A 21,419-nucleotide genomic window follows, 5' to 3' on the forward strand; every position below is an offset into this window, starting at 1 on the left:
TAAAAGGCCTAGGGAAATAAGATATTTTTTACCGGCCACCAAATCCAAATAGCATTTCAAATAATATTCCTCAACCACCACCCAAAGTTTTCTTGATTGGTGGTGAAGAGTCATCCCACAACAGTTCACTAAACATGTCTGATAAGGACAGTGGTGGATGTACTAGGAAAGGAAGGGAGGAAGGGAGGAAGGAAGGACAATCCCTTTGAGGTTTGGTAATCTAAAAAAAGCTACACTTCCAAAACTGTCACAGTGGCAGATTCCCGTGACATAAAAGTTACCGTATGTAAAAACTGATATAAGAAAGAACTACTGTTACAAAGGGACAGAATACCCAACAGTTCAAATGACGTAAGTAGAATAAAAAAAACTGCTTGCCCACATTTTTGAAAAGTACAATATCAGCAGAAGTGAGGAAACCACAACAATAATGTTATTGCTAAGAAAAGCCTTCACGAACAAGCCAGGCCTCCACAATTTGTGCCCCACTAGCTATATTTAGCATCCAGAAATTTCCACACGGAAGCATTTTGCTTGCCAATTTCAACACTGCTTCTACCCTCAGCACCCATTTTGAGCAAAAATCCAACATTCTGGTGCTCTTCCCCTAGGTTGCAAGTACCTCGCCATTGAGGTGGGTATGTCCAGTCAAATTTAGCTGCTCAAGCCATTCTTGCTCCTCTGATTTTTTAAAATTGCAATCTTTATTTATGATTGCATCACATGCCCAGCTTGAAATAATGGGCTTCTAGCATGCAAAGATGCTCTGCTGCTTGAAGAAAGATGATTGCGGTCAAAATTACAAAGAAGTTCTTTGCTTTGCATGAGCTGTTGTCTCTCAAGATGGTTTTATAACACACCAGTTTATAGGCTGAGGTAGTTCATGTGGTGCTATTCAGATGCTGTTGAACTAGAACTCCCATCATCCCTGGCTATTTAGCCATGCTTAGATAGTAGTTGTAGTCTGTGATATCTGGAGGGCAGCACATCGGCTATCTAAGTTAAATGTTATAACCTATGTCTTCCCTATTCACATTTTTTTTTAACTTGTAATGCAATCTTTGGGACACTCCAGTGCTGCATTATAAGAAATATTCCACTATGACCTCCATAAGAGCTGGAAGAAACATTTTCTCCTGCTCACAGTTGGGTTTTATTTAATCCAAGCCCCTTAGTTTCTCGCTATTTATTCCATTTTGTCAAATATTTATACAGGATGCTAACAGGTAAAATAAGGTATAGTCGTTTTTCCTCCCTTAAATATCCTGTTTATCTGTCTCCAGCAAGATGTTCAGTTCTCCACACTTCTATGTGAATCATAAACCACTTAAGAGCTGAGAGATAAATTTGTGTGCTAACAGATTCATGTTTACTTCTGCTTCAAATTAAAAAATGGAAAGGAAAGGGGAGAACACAGCAAAAAAAAAAAATAGTGTTAGGTCAAAAGACATTTTCACTGGAATACAAAAACAGTACTGGAGGAAATTAAATAGAATGAAAATGCCCCCCTTTATTGACCCATTCACATGCAGTAAAAATGGGGGGGGCATTTTGGTGAACTGGGGGTGGATGAGCAAAAGTTACCATATTTTACAGGGAGAGCCTTGCTGTTTGAAAGCACAGCTTCTTATTTTTCTTATAAAGTAAAGACGTCCAAATTGTGGACCTGATCCTTCAGACACATGTAGCCTTCTAGCCTGCATGGCTACTGTTTGGGTATGATGGGAACAATGGAAGCGTCACAGGTACTCCACTCCTGCTTTAGTGAAAATGCAGTCCCATCCAAAAGAGGCTTAACCGTTCACTATTCACCATCCTCAGTTTTCAACTGAAGTGTCATGAGTTTGAACTCTCAGCTCAGATCTTGTGATCCCATTAGAGGACAATGTGTCAAACATTATTATGAGCTTGACTTAAAAAAAACCCAACCCAAAACATTTAACTATGTGCACTCAGAATTCCCAGGTAAGTGTCCTTAGAATTGCATCCTGTAGCAATTGGAAGAAACCAATTTTAGTGTACAGTGGTACCCCGGGTTAAGTACTTAATTCTTTCTAGAGGTCCGTTCTTAACCTGAAAATGTTCTTAACCTGAAGCACCACTTTAGCTAATGGGGCCTCCTGCTGTTGCTGCGCCGCCAGAGCACAATTTCTGTTTTTTTTATATTTTTTAATATTTATTAAAGATTTTCTTAATACAATAAAGAAGAAAAAAACAAAAGAACAACAAAAAAGAAAAAAGAAAAGGCACTTACATCTTATACAAAAAGCATACCACAACCGAATCAATTAGATAATAACCATATTTTCTTCGCTTTTTGGACTTCCTCACATCTCTCGTTCCTGCGTTCCTGGTTTATAAAACTTTAACCAGCAAATTATCACCTTGTTTCAATTCTTATTTTATAATTTTCCAATATTGTGTCCCTAGCTTTAGATACTTTTATCCAAACCTTAAATACTTGATTTAGACATAATATTTATCCAAAATTTGTCTTTTCTTAAATTTCACTTATCTTCATAATCTTTTCAACTAGCTTAATGGTGCCATGTTATTTACAATCTTGCATCTTTGTTTCTGTTCTTATCCTGAAGCAAAGTTCTTAACCTGAAGCATTATTTCTGGGTTAGCGGAGTCTGTAACCTGAAGCATATGTAACCTAAAGTGTATATAACCCAAGATACTACTGTATTGTTATGTGCCACCCCAATCTCTGAGGGGTGTGAGATTCCAAGGGTACCAGGCATGCTTATCAGGGTTCATGTTTTCTTTTGGAACAATGAGGCACAGCGGGGACTGTGGTGTCTTTATGATATATGGTTTATTAATGCATATTTACAGCCTGAATCTAGATTGAGAGAGTTCAGAGCATTCAGATTCCAATAGAGTCTCTTGCTTCTCCCATAGGCACAGCAGGCTTGGGTCTCATAACAGAGAAGTCAGCCATGCTCTCTGTCTCTTTAGGTTATCACAGTCAGCTATCACATGGTGCCCCTGACCCCCATTTCTTCTTCCTTGTTGCCGCTAACAGACTGAAAAGGATTCCCCCCCCCCATCTACATCACCCAAACTGAAATCATAAACCCCTAAACCCACTTAGAAGAAGGGGCTCCATCCCTTCCACTGCTGTCTGGCACTGAGTGTCCTGATGACTCATCTTTTGATTACTCATCAGTCTTTGTCCCCCTAATAACCCACACTCAACTAGCAATCACTAGACTGGCCTGGTTTGTTAACATAAACTTAATTCAGGGGTTCAGTGCTTGGCATAGTTTAACTCTCCAAACCTTGATTAATTTCTAACTTTTATTGGATCCAGGAATGTAGGGTGTCTCACACCTCACAAACTCATAAGTCACCTTCTTTTTTGCCTGGTTTTGTCATTGCACACCTTAAAAGCTTGCATACAAATAAGACACAAACATCTAAAAAAGAATACCTTAACTATTTTATATGTCTTATATTCTCCGATCTTGGGGTCAACATGACAACAGCTGTCTATACAAGGCAAGCATGTATACATTCAGGCCATCCGCAATTACTGTGGATGTAATTGATAAGAAATCAAATGAGGAGAGCACCAAGGATGTAATCACTCATATGGAGCCTTGCAAGCTTTAATCAGCAGATTAATCCATTAACGTTTTAGTTGATTAATTGGTTAGGAGTCCAATATTAATCAGTGAAGGCAAATTTTAATTGATGGGGCTGAGAGTGAAAGAAACCCTTGCTAATCTTCTGAAGCTATTTTGGTTCTGGTGCATCAGAAACAGGGAATAAAATATTAAAGAAGGAACCATTAGTAGTCATGCTTGTTTATTAAATTGTGAGTTTTCACACATCCTTCAGAATCTCAAAGACGCCAGTACTGGAAAGTTTTTTAATAGAGAAATAAATTTTAATTACGGAAATTAATTTTACGATTTCCATCCCAACTTTTAGCAACATTTTAAAGTGCCTAATAATATAGGGGGGGAAACAGTGCAGTTGTGTACATGTTTACTCAGAGGTAGGTCTGGCTGATTTTCAAGGGGCTGACCCCCCGGTAGGCAAATATAAGATAGTAGCCAAACACAATAAAATATAATAAAACAGCAGAACACCAACAAGTGATTAGATAACGTCAAAAGGTGTTGTCCCACACTTTCCAATGAATTCCCCTGTCACTTTCCTTATCTCAAAAAGTCAGATCTTTTGCAAGAAGCAGGCTTGTTGATCAAGACTCTATGGTCACATCCACACAATACATATAAAACACTATTAAACCACTTTAAACAGTCGTGACTCCCCCCCCCCATGCAAATCTGGAGACCTGCAGTTTGTTAAGGGGTCAAGAGACCCCTATTCCCCTCACATGGCTACAATTCCCAGAGTTCCTTGCAAAGCGGAATTGAAGGGGTCTCTGTTTACCACTCTCAGCACCTTTAACAAATGACACTTCCCAGGATTCCTTGTGGGAAGCCATGACTGTTGAAGGTGGTGCCACAGTGCTTTAAATATATGGTGCAAATGCGCCCTATAATTCTGCAGCCTGAATTTGTGATTCGAGGACCCGATCCCCGCTTGGGGAATAAAGACACGTGGACACAGAATGTAAGGTTAATGGGTAAGGTAAAGGCCACAACTTTATTGATTACAGCATGTGAGAAGGTATTGGCTTAGGCGTTGGACCACGGAACATTAGACTCCACCCACTCATAGAGGGGTGAGTCTGAGGAGGGGTTAACCACCAGTAGGGGGAGCCTGTTGATGCTAATCCAACTATAGGCTCTCTTCCTGATGTCACCGAGGGCCGTGCCATGGCCCCCCGCCACACGGGCATCAGCCAGGATCCACGACCGCCGGATTCCTTTAGCGGAATACCCAAAATTGTCGGGGAAGGCGATGGCCATACCTTGCCCCCCAAAACACCAACAACACATTCCAATGTCTAACCGCCACCCGAGCCAAAAGGCTCGCTGCCAATACCCTCACAGCTGCAGCCAATCCCTAAGACTATTGGATATGTTAGCCAGCCATATGTTGTTTCCCCGATCTGAAAGATGACTCAAAGAAAATGTGTGTGCAATGGTGGGGATGGCTGGCGCGGCTGTGTTGGAGCAGCAAGCCACGCCACGCCGAGCTTCCGTATTGGGTGCCCAACTGGGGAGGGGTGTGGCGCCAGCCCTGGAGTTGAAGCAGGCGGCGGAGCGCCCCCTGCATGCCGCGGGAATCGTCTCCCGCTCACAACCCCTCCCCTCCTGGGAGGAGGAAAGGCTTTGCTGGTATGTGATAGAATCCAACCCCGAATAGTGACAGTCTGTTAGTACCCTCTTTCTTCAAAATGGTGTGCACTTGTTATAACCACAGGTCTTTCATTTTCAACTAGGGTTTCAAGCACAAAACAGCGGGGGGGGGGGGGCGAAATACCTTTGCTATTTACATCATTTTGGCAGTCATGAAAATGCAGGCACTTACCTGTTTGTGAGCGTGGTCATAGGAGTTGATGTGATTGTCAAACTCTTGATGCTTATAGTATTGTTTATCACAAAGTTCACAATAGAAGTTGGCTTTAAGGTCTTCCAGAGCCTTGGCGATTGTATTCTCCTTTTCAGCATAATCCTGTAGAGAGGAAGAGTAAGGATTCTTAGTTGTTATTCCAACATTACAAATATGAGGGATGGGTTGCTGGTTTTTCGTACTGGGTAAGTTAATCAAATTTGTCAACGTGTAACTAAAAGCTTGCTCTTACTTGCTTTATCAGCAGAGGAGCATAACATTTTTGCACACTCCAATTTGCACTTCCAACTGACAGCTTACCTCTAGGGCTAAGGAAACATGTCTTTTAATCTTATGGAAAAGGAAATAAATAAAATGAATATTTATCTTGCTTACGGCTATGTAAATGTTAATTTCTATCTGTGGTGGGGGGACGACGACACACACATTAGTGTGGTCAAAACCTTCAGAGCATAAATACATTTCAGCAGAACACATATGGAAATTAAGACAGTCATTTAATTTGGTTACAGGGCTGTTTTCAGTAAACAGTAATAAACAAATTGCTGCTTGAATATTAGGAATAAAAAGGGGAGAAGGGAATAAATATGTAGGAGGATGATTCTACAACTGAATAATTATTTATTTTCAGGCTACAACTGAATAATTATTTAGTTTTAAAAATGGCCATAGTTTGGGGATGGGCAATCTGTTGTTGGTGAACTACAGTTCCCTTCAACCCTGACATGCCGGCTGCGGCTGATGGGAGTTGGAATCCAACAATATCTGGAGGGTCAAAAGTGCCCCCATCCCTGGCACAGACCATGCTTTTTGCTGGGGTTGAATCAGCCAGTGATGAAAGAAAGACTGCCACTTACTGTGGCCTCAGTAGCATATACAGTATAAAGCAGGGGGCAGCAAACTTTTTCAGCAGGGGGCCAATCCACTGTCCCTTAGACCTTGTGGGGGGCCAGACTAGATTTTTTGGGGAAATTAACAAATTCCTTTCCCCCAGAAATAACCGAGAGATGCATTTTAAATAAAAGCACACATTCTACTCATGTAAAAACACCAGGCAGGCTCCACAAATAACCCAGAGATGCATTTTAAATAAAAGGACATGTTCTATTCATGTAAAAACATGCTGATTCCTGGACCGTCCATGGGCTGGATTTAAGAAGGCGATTTGGCCGGAGCCAGCCCTCAGGCCTTAGTTTGCCTACCCATGGTATAAAGTGTTCCTTGGCTTTCTCCCTTTACATGCCACATTTAACTTTTCCTAATTTTAAAGCTGAAGAATTGATGCTTTTGAATTATGGTGCTGGAGGAGACTCTTGAGGGTCCCATGGACCGCAAGAATATCAAACCTATCCATTCTTAAAGAAATCAGCCTTGAGTGCTCACTGGAAGGACAGATCCTGAAGCTGAGGCTCCAATACTTTGGCCACCTCATGAGAAGAGAAGACTCCCTGGAAAAGACCCTGATGTTGGGAAAGATAGAGGGCACAAGGAGAAGGGGATGACAGAGGACGAGATGGTTGGACAGTGTTCTCGAAGCTACTAACATGAATTTGACCAAAGTGCGGGAGGCAGTGGAAGACAGGAGTGCCTGGCGTGCTCTGGTCCATGGGGTCACGAAGAGTCGGACACGACTAAACAACAACAACAAGGCAATGGTGATACATGCATTGATTGGATGCAAATGCTGGGCAGCACCTGACTTATACTGAGACAGACCATTGGTCCATCAAGCTCAAGGCTGTCAATACTGATGGGCAGTGTGGATCTCCATGCTTTCAAATACATTCCCCAGCCCTTCCTACTGGCAATTGACAGTTCTTAGACAGGCTACTATGTATCGATCTACTAAGTCCCCATTTTCTTCCCATCTCAAAGGACCCTCACAGCCCTCTCTTTGCATAGCTAGTCTAAATCCTGAATAAATGTGAGGATTCCTACTCAAGCAAAACTTCTGAGGGATGTTGAGGATTCCTTAAGACTAGCAGTGCATCTTAGGGGGGTTTTCTGTATCTTCTGGCCAATTTTGCCTAAATGGAAATTCAGAGTGCATCTCAGGTGTGAGATGTGAGGAGCTACACAGGAAACCTAAAGCATTTTGATAAGACTGTTGAAATCCCTAGAAACCGTTCTCCATATTTCTCAGTGACGAGTGGCTGTTTTTGTCTTCCTTCTGGCATAAAGTGTAGGAAGGGTTATGGCTCTGCATGCAGGAAGTCCCAGAGTCAGTCCCTGGAACCTCTTCTTGAAACTTCTTCCATCCATCAGACAGGATGGAAGGACCTTGACCTGAATTCCAAGAGAGCTGCTACCAGACAGAGAAGACAAGAATGGGTTCCATGGACAAAAACTGACCTAGTAGGTGATAATTTCATCTGTTCCTAAATACTTATTTTCAGTGTTGAACATTGCCATCTCCCACAAACAGTGATTGCTGCCTTCTGCAATGTGTTATGTAATAAATTCCCCATTTTCTTCACAGGCAACTGCGCACGCACCCCCCCCCTCCAAAATGCACACCATAACTGTGCAGCTGGAAAATTGTCCTAAAGCAAAACCTGAAACTGATGTATGCCTATGGAAAAACCAGGCCGATCATTTTAAGGTGCCACTAAATCCTGCCATGCTTGTGATGGAATGACTGCTTTACTACAGTCTTCTGTGTGTTCTACATGAGTTAAGTATTTGCTACTGCAAAATGACTTTTTTTAGAAAGGGAAAAAGGAGCCCCATAAAATCGCTTGATTAAGTTTTTAAATATTAGGCAAGCAGTTTTGCATGGAGATATGGTTATTATTTATTATTTATGATGCTCTTCTGGTACTTTAAAACGGAAGAGCTAAATCAAAGGGATAATATTATTGCATATGAGCGTGCAAATACCAGATGATATCAACGAGCTCTTGCAGACCTTTTCTTGCTCTTATCATTTCACAGAATATGACCAGGATTTTGCAAAGCACATTATTATTATTTACTAAGCATATTTGGCTTATGGATGAATAAAATTGGGCATTCTGGTGTCTCCTGGTTTGATGTAAGTTGCCTTAAACTGTGGGAGAACAATATAGTTAGTCAAAAATTAACCTCAGCAGGTTCATGAGACAGTCTACTGGTTATGACTTGCAGGGGATTTGTACTGCATTGTGATAGAGAAGCAGCATTATTGACTGTGGTATTAATGGAACCTCCTGGATGTCCTCAATGATATCAGCAACAGCAGATAAAACACTCAAAAAGACAGCTTGCCCACCACAACTGATCTTTCTCCGTATTGTGTAGCCTCGGATTGCATGTGTTTGAGGACATACAAATAGGATCTGCAAAATGTTGCATTGTGGTGTGTTCCTGTTCAGAGGTTTCAGTCAGCTCACCTACCCTGCCCATTTCCAGAATACTGCATTCCACTCCATTCCACTCCATTTTCTCCCTCCCCACACATACAGACAGGTTTCACTTTCCTCTGCTGTCATGCCAGCTGAGCATGTTTAGATATCGATCAGCTGTGGGGAATCACAATCAGTTGTGTACAACTGGAAGTCCTTGCACAGGGCTTTTGCTGACAGGGCTCTTTAGGCGAATCCTAATGAATTCTGTGGGTTTCTGTGAGCCAAGTGGATCCTCCCGCTTGTGGCATTTTGGTTACACAAGGATCCAGCCTCTGAGAATGAGCTCACCATTGGTTTCCAAACAGGAATATTTCTCAGTCCTTGGAAATGTCATTGTTAGAACCTGGGGTCTTCCACAAGTAAAGCATATGGTCTATCACTGAGCTACAGCTCTCTCCCAAACAGAGGAACAGAATGTGATTATGTAAAGTCTGTGCATGGGGCCAGTCCTATTAGGAGGAACCTTAGAGTGCATGGGCTTTTAGCTCCAGCACCCCTGGAAACCACTGCCTTAATGCCATGTCCAAATGGCCATTTGAGGAAATGTTTGTAGACCAAATCAACTCTGTTATATATTCTTATCCTGTTGGTCATGTTCCAGCCAGCCAAACCCAAGCATTTGGAACTACCATTTATTTAAATGGCAGAATTATGCACAAATATAACTGTCTCATTCAAATCAGGGAGACTTAGAGTTAGCTTTGGAAGAATTATGGGCACTTTAATTTTTATATATATTTTTTGCAAATCGGTATCTTACTTCCCCAAATTATATCTTTTTGCCACCTACTCCCCCAATTTGTGTCTATTTAAAGAAGCCACATTTCCCCTTGGCTTCTTCTTTTTCACTTTAATTAGTATTTTCTACAAGTGAAATGAAAAAAAAAATGGCAATCATGACAGAGCTTGTCAAACATTATTACGTATACTTAAGTCATTTATTTTTCATTCCCCCTGAGATTCATTATAATCTACAAACTGATTTCCTTTCAAATACATATCTTTTAAGCTGGGTTTTTAGTTTTTTTAAAAAAATAATTAAATACAAATCAGTGGCTGCAGAAAGTGCATCTTACTTATTTGTCCTGTTGAGATGTTCCAGAAATGTACCCTGAATGAAAGTAAATACCTATTATGAATAAAACACTTTAGAATTTAAAATTATATGTATTCAAACAGATGCTGGTTGAAATCCAAAGAGAAGGCTTAGTGATTCTCCACCCCCTTCTGTAGAGATGTTTCTCTAAAACGCATTGCTCTACCTCAGTTTCCATTTGACAATAGCTCTCCAATCTATTAAGCCTTTTAATGGAAATTTACCATCTTTCTTCTGTCCCGTTATTTCCCTAGGAAATCTCACCACTAGTCCTGCTTTATGCATGATGAAGTTATATGCTATAAGTACTTAAAGATCAAGTCACCGAAAAGATGCCTCCCAACTGGGCAGGTCTCAAATAAATGTACAGAGACTTGCTTCTATCTGCTGCTTTGCCTTCTTTTCTTTCTTTTTTCTCCTAAGCACAAGAGGGAAGTTCAAAAACACACTTCAAGAAGCATATTTTAGTTTATTGCCCATGAGTCCTAACATCCTTCCTCCCTTGTTGTGAAGAATACGTTTTCTTTCAAATAAATTTGGTTATTCTGTTGAGAACAAGTTCAAGATGAATTTTAAGTTCATCGATTACTCCAAAAAGTCCCTCAGGTGCAAATGAGGCCTTCCGTGGGCACACCAGTATGAGTCTAGTGCACGTGTACATGTCTTTTTGCATACAGCATCGCCTTCTGTTTCTCCTGGAGAGAACTTTGGACTCCCCTCACATTCAGGTACAGAGGGAGGCTGTTTTAGGGTTCTCACAAATCTCAGCTGGGCATACAAGGGTTCTCAAGTGTCCAATCATAGTGACTCTCAGCCAGTCCACACATCCAAACACAGGCCCTAAGCTCCAGTACCAACAACCCAACAGATGCATGAAATGTACTTGAGAAATTTTACTAGTCTTTTCTCGACACTTTTGGCTTGCCACAAAAACTCTCAGATGGGAAAGCTACACAAGTTACAAACACACACACACACACACACACACACACAAACACAACACCTTTCAATTGCTGAATTCCAGTTTAGGTGAAATCTCCCCCATCTCCGTTCATTCCGTGTCCCATCCTTGTACATTACTTCCTTTCTACTTGCTAAAATTTAGAGGCTTGTGGAATTCCCATGAGACTTCATCCTCCTCCTGACTAGACTTCTGAAGTATTTTTGGCCTAGGTAGTGACTTCTCAGATTTTAAATACTCCATTGCCCTTGGCTGCAAGAGCTGAACTCTGCCAGATACTCCTGATAATATATCTGACAGTAAATAACTTAGTTATATCAAATACCCCAATTGTTTTCTGGGGTTGTGAAAAAAATGTTATGTTTCTAGAATAAGTTAGGGTTGCCATATTTTAAAAATATTTTGGCTCCACCTACTGTTGTCTTAGGGACGCAGGTGGCGCTGTGGGTTAAAGCCTCAGCGCCTAGGACTTGCCGATTGAAAGGTCGGCGGTTCGAATCCCTGCGGCGGGGTGCGCTCCCGCTGCTCGGTCCCAGCGCCTGCCAACCTAGCAGTTCGAAAGCACCTCCGGGTGCAAGTAGATAAATAGGGACCGCTTATCAGCGGGAAGGTAAACGGCGTTTCCGTGTGCGGCTCTGGCTCGCCAGAGCAGCGATGTCACGCTGGCCACGTGACCCGGAAGTGTCTCCGGACAGCGCTGGCCCCTGGCCTCTTGAGTGAGATGGGCGCACAACCCCAGAGTCTGTCAAGACTGGCCCGTACGGGCAGGGGTACCTTTACCTTTACCTTACTGTTGTCTTCCATGCTTTCCACCCTACCAGCCACCACTGACAGCTTCACATATCCCTACTGTAATAAAAAAATGATCCTGCAAGTGTTGCTCTCTGGGCATAAAAATACAATAATAACATGTAATATAGCTAGCAATATGCTGCCTTTCATGACACTCAATATCAGCTGTCTGAAGCAGCTGGCTCCCTTTCCTCAATGATAGGGATGGCCCTAACTGTTTTTATTTTCCTAGGTTCCCTAAAATGTGGAGAGGCAAACCGATGCTTTGCATCAAGCCAGTTTTGTGACTTATAAAATGTGTTTCTCCTTTTTTCTTTGTATTTATGGCTATACTGAATAAACAGTTTTTATTTCTCAAAATCTCAGACTGCTTTTACAATCTGTGTACCGAGTTTTACAAGGATTTTTATATCTGACCGGAAAAGCAGCGCATTCGGGGAGGGTTGGCCAGTGAAACTTTTTAGCCATTGAGACCACCGAAGGCTTCAATCTGATGAACTCCATCCCCCCCCCCCCAGTCTGACAGCCAGATTACTTCCTAAAGGCAGTTCCTTAGTAGCAAGCTGTGACTTCACAAGATCTGAAGCAAACGTGTTAATGATTTAATCTATGAAATGGCTGAATCTGTGAAAATGTTAAAAGTTCTCTCCAAAGGTCACTTTATCGAAAACACTGAGGGCTGATATACACACAAGTACGTGATGTCTTGGTGAGATGGGTTCAGCTTTCAAATGTGGGTAATGCTTGCAGATGCATAAGTACAAGGACATGTTTAGGATTCTACATGGTTTTGTACAAAGAATGCTTCCATCCAAATTCCTCCCCCATGCCAGAATTGTATGCCCAATAAAGGAATTCTAACTTGCCAATTTTTTTTAGACCATGATTACCTTTGCCCACATTACTTTTTCAGTCCCTGCCGACAAAGTCAGTATATGAATTATGATTGCCAAAGGAACTAGTGCCCTGATATCACCCACGGTGGTCAGGAATGTGAGTGAGGGTTATAGAGATTGCCTAAGGTTGCCATTGAGAGGTGCTGCTTCTTTATGATGAACTCCTATTTCCAGGTGATTGCATGTGAATCAAAACAGTCACATGGTGAGATCCCGCCTCCCAACCTGATTGGTTCCTTGCCAGGGTGGCGGGTCCCAAGGTCCTATGGAATTAATCATGCCCATGTGGTCAATCCCCTAGTGGTGTGGGATTATAATACAGAGAAGCGTCTTAAAGTGCCTTTCTCTCTATGTGTATCTGGTGTGTAAAAATGGCCAAGTGTGAAGAAAGAGAAAATGGTGAGAGGGATTTCATTTTTCAGTGGGATCCTTACACCACACTGAAAAGTTTGTGCTCCTCTTTAAAGTCTCTGACAACCAAATTGACATGCACAGAAGCTGGTCTGAGCTTGACTCACCAATGTTCAGCCCACGTAATTGGCAGATCACAACATGGCTGAAATTCAATTTCAGTGCAAGCCAGACTTGAATGGCAGCCATCCCACAGTGGAGTTCTAGGATTTTAGTTGCAATATTTATCTTGCAAGATACATCTGAAATCTCAAAGTGCCCTTTGAATAGTTTCACACAAAGCAAGAAGGAATCGATTTAATTTGGTCTAAAATTATCACTGTTTCCATGGGCAGCTCCTTAATTAAAATAGCATTTTCTTGACTGCCTACTGATCATATTCCTGTTGGCTTTTTTTCATCATGGCAGATATGAAAAACATGCTCACCGTGAGCATTTCGTGTTAGCACTCTGACTCAGCAGTTTATCCCATGGCGTCTTTAATTTGTTACAAACTAAATCTTCTTACGAACAACAGCAAGAACTAAAGGTCAGACAGAAAATCAATGCTGACATCTCTGGCTGCCCTGCAGAACCTTGCTTCTTCACTGGCTTAATTCTTTTTCAATGCTTGATTCCTTTAGACTCCAAGCCCTCATCAGTCCCAGCAAGAATGGCCAATGGTCAAGGATGCTGACAGTTGTCAGAGGGCCACAGGTTGACTACCCCGCTATAAGAGGTGTCTAATCTGCACATCCACAACTTTGTAGGAAAAATACACTCTTCCTTTAGTGAACCATGAAGAACTTTCAAAAAACGAAAACAAGAACCACCATCATCATCACCACCACCACCATCATTACTATTGATATTTAATAGGTGTAAATTCAAGACAATGTAGTGATCTGTCGGAGCCACCTTGAGAAATTGCATGAAAGATATATTTAAAAACAGGAAAACAACTTCCTCTTTTAGAGCTTCCCTTAGGATTCCTTAGAAACCTCTCCTCCACCCCATAGTGTAGGAACCTAAACATCTGCCTAAATATTGTGCTAGATGCAGTCAAGCCACCTCTCAGGTGGACACTCTTGTCATTATAAGAGAACAAGAGAGGCATTCATGGTGAGTTCCAGCACCATGTTTTCTAGAAAAATAGCCCTCCACGTGTTATATCATAGACCAGCCAAATATTACTGCACTTGCCCTAGGGTTAGCAATTTCAAAAACTCTTAGCCTTCCTACCTCACAGGGTTGTTGTGAGGATCAAATGGGGGAGAAGGAAGAGAACCACATGCACTACTTTGAGCTTCTTGGAAGATAAAGGTGGTATATAAATGTAAGAAATTACATGACAGGAAGCAGGAGTTTCAGCTGCTGATACAGTCAACCAGTTCCTCCTGTGTTGCGTCTAGTGCTTTACCATGGCACCACCTGAGCATCCTTGAGGTTGCTTGGGGTAGACCTGGCTTGTGTGGAGTCATCTGGTCTTCACAGAGAGGCCTACCAATGCTCCTTCTACCACCTGATATGGGCAAAGCCAGCATTCCTGTTTATAGTACAATATTGCAGAGAAGAACGTGTCAGTATTCAGGTGATTGTTGTCACCACCCTTTATTGGGGGTTAAAGCTTTGCTTTTATTTTAAATGGCACCTTGTAGTACAAAATTTACCAAATATGAGTCTTTCATTGCTGACCTTTCATGTTCAATCTTAAAGGTAATGAGAATGGTGCACTAAAATAGAGATTCATTTACCTTTCAGGAAGCTTTCCTGCAACATTTTCTCTCCCAAATTGGTTAAATATTTGCAAGCAGGCACATTCTGCCTTTTCCAATAAACAAAACACTTCCCTCCCCTGGCAATTTCATTTCTGGTTCTAATCAATTTGTTTATGGCACCATAACTGCCGCCATAACCCACCCCCTAAGGACACACACATAGAAAGAGGACAAGGCGCGGTGCAATAATTATTCTTACACAGTACAGTTAAAGCGCAGGCTGTGAAAGAGCATACACACTAAATTAAAATTAGAGACAGGAAGGTATTAGGGCAAGGAGATGTAAATTGTTTTAATGTGCATCTAAGTAGCTGTTAGAAGCTAAAAATCATTTCCCACAAAACTGTCTGTGGTTGTATTGTAAGACCTGAAAAGCGACTTACCAAAAAAGGTGTTGTATTTTTTTTAAGGGCTGAAATAAAACAGTCTTCTCTTAAGATAAAATATATTCTTCTAAATCTCTCTTTAGGCATCCCCTAGCCTTGTTCAGGAAAGATGTGCGGAGAGCTAGCTCCACCGCATATTTCCTCATTACTCCATACAAGTTGGAGGGCAGGTGTCTGAAGCAAGCAGTCTTCTGTACACATAGATCACCATGAAGCTGCCTGCTTCAGAAGATGGTCCTCCAACATATGAAAGATGATTGAACCGGCTATGAGGGGTGGAGCTAACACACTTATTCCTCCACCTTCGGTTCACTGAAATTCTTAAAGAGTGCCTAAAGAGATCTTAAATCCATGCAAGTATTATTTGTCCATTTGACCTCTTAAATCAATGTGCAGAAAGTGTTCCTACCTACTCAAAGGTGTACCAGTATAATCCCTCTAGAATGTGGGAAGGCAGCACATTTATGAGCTAGAAATGGTTGCTCCAATAGGTGCAAACTTAGGGACCAAGATACCCTCAGCTGCTGTAAATACAGAGAGATGTCAAACTGAAGGTTATGTCCCACTGCCACTATGTTGTAAGCTTAATATTATGTACGGCCAGCACTAGCCAACAAAACATCTTCAGGTAGATTCGTTAAATTATTCATTGCCAAGCCACAATGTAGCTTTAAGGGGTGTAGTTTGTACAATAGAAGATATTCTGTCAAGTCACCAGAGTCCAAAAAGGAAGCAAATTTAAGAGCCAGTCTGACAGAGTCTTTTTGACACCCACCCAATTCTGTCCAAGAATTTACAAATTCAACCAGGCACCAACCATTGAGTTCTGCCTCTGTCAAGCCCCTTCCCTCAAGGCTGAGATAAGCAGTCTAGAACACTTAATTTCAGTGTAAAATAAAATTTTGAGTTCTGGTATGGAATTCTAAAATAATTTCCCTTTTGCCCAATCAAACAGATAGAAATGGTCTATTTTTCAAAAATTTCATTAGGCTAAGAGAAGAAAGCAGCTCTGCTGTGGTCAATAATTTCTCTCTCTCTTAGGAAATAAAAACTTAACTCATGGAAACATGACCTATCAGGCCTGAAAACTGACATGTCAAAGTACCATACAGTGGTACCTTGGTTTGCAACCGTTTTGGATTACAACCGTTACAACGTCAAACCCTGAAGTGTGTGTCCCTTTCTTTGGATTACAACCTTTTTTTTTTTTTTGGATTACAACCAATTTTGGGGGGGGAGGCCCCATTGGCGAAAGCGCGCCTTGGGTTACAACCTGTTTTGGTTTACAACCGGACCTCCGGAATGGATTATGGTTGTAAACCAAGGTATCCCTGTACTTGGAACTTTCTGTTCTGATTTGAGTTGGAGTTGAGTGCCCTGTATCCTTTCACGTCATTATATTCTGCCTCATTAAGCACTCTGTTTTCTTAGCTGAATGGCTTTCACATTCACAAGACTGGCATTGCAAAGCAGAGTTTGAGTCTAAGATACAGAGTCACTTTAGCAAGTTCACCCAGTCTCTTTATGGACTATCAATGAGTACTAAATTGTTTCCATCGGTGTAGCAATTCATCACTTCCCTACAGATTTTTGTCTTAATGTTGTTCCTCTGTGGAACCAGCAGCCTACCAAGAGGAGCTGCTGACAATAACAAACACACATAGCAAGACTTTAATAATGGAGGTGCTCTCTACATCTTTTTTTCTGAATGGTCTCTGCGCACATGGTAAGTGGCCAGTCAGCTGAGTTATCAGCTTTCTTACAGGAATCCTTTGAGCTCCGAGGAGACATTTGGTTAATGTGTATCATTGACAGACAGTCTACATCTTTATAACGTTCATGACTTCAAGTAGCATAGTCAATATTCTGATATTCTGATATTATTATTAATAATTATAACAATTATAAATAATAAATTAAAGCAATTGACTTGGTGTGTACTGGTGGAAAATTACTGAAGGTGCACTCATGTACACACAGAGAACTAAAAGAAAGCAATCCACCTGAATGGTTTTCAGAAGAGGCATCTCAATAACGTCATATTAAAATAAATCTTAAAGATGTACTTAATTGTACTTATCATAGGAAGCTGAATCTAAAACTTTGCAAAGCTTTGATACATAGGATTACATATATATATATATATATATATATATATATATATATATATGCAGGTTTTGGTGTCCTCGGGTGTCTTCCCGTGTAAAAGTTGGGGTGTCTAGGCGACGTTTCGACGAGGTCTCACTCGTCATCTTCAGGCTGGTGCTTTCGGCTTCTTGTTACTGGAACAGAGCGGGATCTCAATGTTTGAGTTCCTATAAATACTGTAGAGGGGGTGTGGTGTCTAGCCTCCAATGTTCTGGGCAGAGAGGAAGTTCCCAGGCTAGTGTGCCTTTTCTTCTTTTGTTCCTTAGTTACTTGAGAGATACCTTGAGTGATTTCTTGAGTGATATCCTGAGTACCACTTAGGTGGGTCATTAGGTGTGGATTAGTTACAAAGATACAAACAGATAGAAGGAGCACCTATGGGATCACCCCTCTCACCGGTCATCGCAAACCTGTACATGGAACACTTTGAAACCAATGCTTTAGACAAGTCAGAACACAAACCCAAACTTTGGCTCAGATATGTTGACGACACCTTTGTAATTTGGCCACACGGGAAGGAAAAACTGGATAGCTTCCTCACACATCTCAACAACTTACACCCCAAAATACAATTCACTATGGAAATAGAAGCCAACAACCAACTTCCCTTCCTTGACGTCCTAATCTACAAAAAACCTGATGGCTCCCTAGGACACACTATCTGCCAGAAAAAAACACACACCAACCACTACTTACATGCACAATCACACCACCACCCTGCACAAATAAACTCCGTAGCCAAGACTCTCATCTCCAGAACCAAACGCCTGGCTGACAAAGACCACTTGACAACTGAGTTACAGAATCTCTCAAATGTGTTAATTGCCAATGGATACCAGCAAAACAGGATTACGAAGCTAATCCAAAAGGAAACACCCCCCAAAAACCAAGACACAGAAGAAAACAATGGCATGGCCCTCCTTCCTTATATCAAGGGCACTACAGATAAAATTAGCAAAATCCTCCATAAACACAATATCAAAACAGCCTTTTGCACCAACCAAAAAATAGCCAATATCCTCAGAAACCCCAAGGATAAAATCCAGTTGGAAAACCAAGGGATCTATGAAATACCCTGCAAAGTCTGCCCAGCCACGTACATTGGACAAACAAACAGACGAATAAATGCACGTATCGCAGAACACAAGAATGCCGTCAAAAAAGAAGAAAAAACTTCCTCTCTTTTCCAACACATGAAAGAAACAGGACACGAAATTAATTTTGCAGATTCCAAATTGCTCTTTAACACGGAACATCACCACAAGAGAATAATCATGGAAGCCATCGAGATAGAGAAACACCCTCACAACATGAACAAGCGTGACGACACATCCCGCTTGCCAGACATCTGGAAATTAGCCCTCTCCACAAAAACTGACACCAGATCCAGAGGCACACAGAACGCCAACACCAATCAACCACACCAGACCCAAACCCAGACCCTCTCCACAGATGAATTACTGACACCATCCAGTAGCCAATCCATGGTGGCACCTCCGGATGCTGCACCCCCCTGCAATCCCTACACAGATCTGGCTGACACAAGCCACAAAACCACAGCTCGCCCCTATACACGAAGCCAAGCCAAAGCACAACTAAGTGCAATACAGCCATCTTCTCAGGAAAACTCTTCACAAAGTTCAAGAGGTCAAGACACAAAGACTTTAGCAACTAATCCACACCTAATGACCCACCTAAGTGGTACTCAGGATATCACTCAAGAAATCACTCAAGGTATCTCTCAAGTAATTAAGGAACAAAAGAAGAAAAGGCACACTAGCCTGGGAACTTCCTCTCTGCCCAGAACATTGGAGGCTAGACACCACACCCCCTCTACAGTATTTATAGGAACTCAAACATTGAGATCCCGCTCTGTTCCAGTAACAAGAAGCCGAAAGCACCAGCCTGAAGATGACGAGTGAGACCTCGTCGAAACGTCGCCTAGACACCCCAACTTTTACACGGGAAGACACCCGAGGACACCAAAACCTGCATTCCTGTACCCGTGAAAATCTACGAAAGCATATATATATATATATATATATATATATATATATATATATATGGAAGCTGAAACTAAAAGTATCATCCTTTCACTTTCCATATCACATCACTAAAACCCTTTCCTGGCAAAAATGGAGGGGACAGTAAATAAAGAGGTTCATGGAGACTAAATATGCTCATTATTGCATTAAATGTTGTCTGATTGTTAGGGAGACAGAGAAATGGGGGGGGGGGACAGGGAAAGACCACTGGAATGGTACACAAACTTCAGACACACTCCACATGGCCTGCCAAGCACCATCCACATCCCCAACTGTTGCAATGCAGCTAAAGCAGCATAAGAAGAGCCTGTTGGATCAGGCCTCAGCCCAACCCAGTTCAGCATCCTGTTCTCACAGTAGAAACCCACAAGCAACTGGTATACAGGAGCAGTCTGCCTCTAGGTGTTGAGGCAGTGCATTGCCTTCATGGTCTGAGGAGCTAGAGATTTTGCTTGCTTTGGGAATATGTGTAACTCCCCTGAGACTTCCCCGCTCCGCATTCATTGCTCAATGCTACCATACAAAAATAATTTCCCTTTCAGACTTGTGAAGTTGGGTGTACAGGGAGAGGGAGGATAATGAAATGTTCCTCCTATAGCCACATATGTGCTGGTGGAATGCTCTACCCAGGCAGGCACTCTTGGATCAATCTTTATCCAGTTTTAGGAATCAGGCAAATAGCTGCATGGAACAAGTGCCTGGAGCCACAAGAGCAGGATTTAACTCACACACTCAGCAGCCGACAAGCTCTCATGTGAGCTTGCCCCAGTTACATGACTGAGGTCCAGTTAGAAGATCTGCCTATCAGTGAACAGATAAATAATGATGTCAGCACTGGCCTTCAAACAGTTTACTATCCAATCCCCATAGACTAGTTTTTAATCTTACACATAGCTAGTATACCAGTCGGGTGATTAGGAACACTAGCTTCGCATGTTTTAGACAGCACTCGTTTATATTCGTTTACCTTAATTTCCCCAGATAAACACAATATAAATGTCATTATTGGAATTGCAGAGCCATGTCAACATGCATGTTGTTGTTGTTGTTGTTGTTGTTGTTTTTTCTTCTTTGTGTTTCTGGAAACTCTCAGAAATTCCTATCTGGTGTCATAATTTATGTTCCAAAGTGGGCAAATGGGTAGGCAGGTATCTCTCCAGTTAGTCATTCAGTATTCAAAGCCTATGATTTGATTCTACAAATTATATTTATTTTAGTCAACTGCTCTTGCTATTGGGGTTTTATTTATTGATTAATCTATGGCATGCATTGCCTTTTGATGTGGGTGGGGGAAACCTCTGAGAATAACTTGTGTATTAACAGGTTCTCCCCCTCCCTCTCTCTCTTCCCCCTTCCCCCTCCCCACTCTCTGAAAAGTGGTGAGTAATTAAAGCAGGTTGCTATCTTTGGAGTATCTAAACTTTGAGACTTGATGGCATAATGATTTTAATAACTACTTTAAATGTAACATGTTGACAAGTTGACACCTGAGGTTTGTGTCCTGCAATCTTATTTTTCCAGCATCCTATTGTTATGCTGGAGGAGTAGCAATATGGTTAGAGATGTTTTAAAAGTCATTTCTTGTTCCTTCTTGTTGTTTAGAATTATTCAGTATTCCTCCCCCTGCCTTTTTCCATTTGAAACTCTAAAGATGTATGAAGCACCCAAAGCTTATATTTTTATACTAATATGGTGGCTGCTTCACTTCCCCTCAGTGCACACAATTCTGTTAATGATTGAAGCGGCCCTATGCAGCATCCAATACAAAGCCGCCTGCAGAGCTTTGTGTCTACTTTGTAACAGGCTCCCCAACCCTGCAATAGCAGAACTATTACGTAGCAAGGATAAAGACCCATATTTTATGTTGACAATGTCAAGCAGACAATACTGAACTAGAAGAGCCACTGTCCTATGTTCCTATATTTCCGCAATTTAGGGAAGAAAACAGTCATTTACTCAAATGCCAATCCTGGGGTTGAGAGTAAAGAAGTTGTTGTCATTGTTTTCTTGGCTAACGAAAGTACATACGGTGTCCCTGTTTT

The 21,419-nt window shown here is 41.6% G+C and overlaps 1 protein-coding gene across 1 annotated transcript in view; it reads right to left on the bottom strand.

The window, feature by feature from the left end:
• Positions 1-21,419, bottom strand: part of ZNF804A (zinc finger protein 804A) — a 195,040-nt gene that overhangs the window by 40,186 nt on the left and 133,435 nt on the right. Inside the window, exon 2 of the mRNA XM_083704772.1 lies at positions 5,458-5,601. Within this exon, the coding sequence (XP_083560898.1) occupies positions 5,458-5,601 (144 nt within the window). The remainder of the gene's footprint in view (positions 1-5,457; positions 5,602-21,419) is intronic.

Source organism: Podarcis gaigeae (genome assembly GCF_964106915.1).
Source record: "Podarcis gaigeae genome assembly, chromosome: 1".
Taxonomy (NCBI): Eukaryota; Metazoa; Chordata; class Lepidosauria; order Squamata; family Lacertidae; genus Podarcis; species Podarcis gaigeae.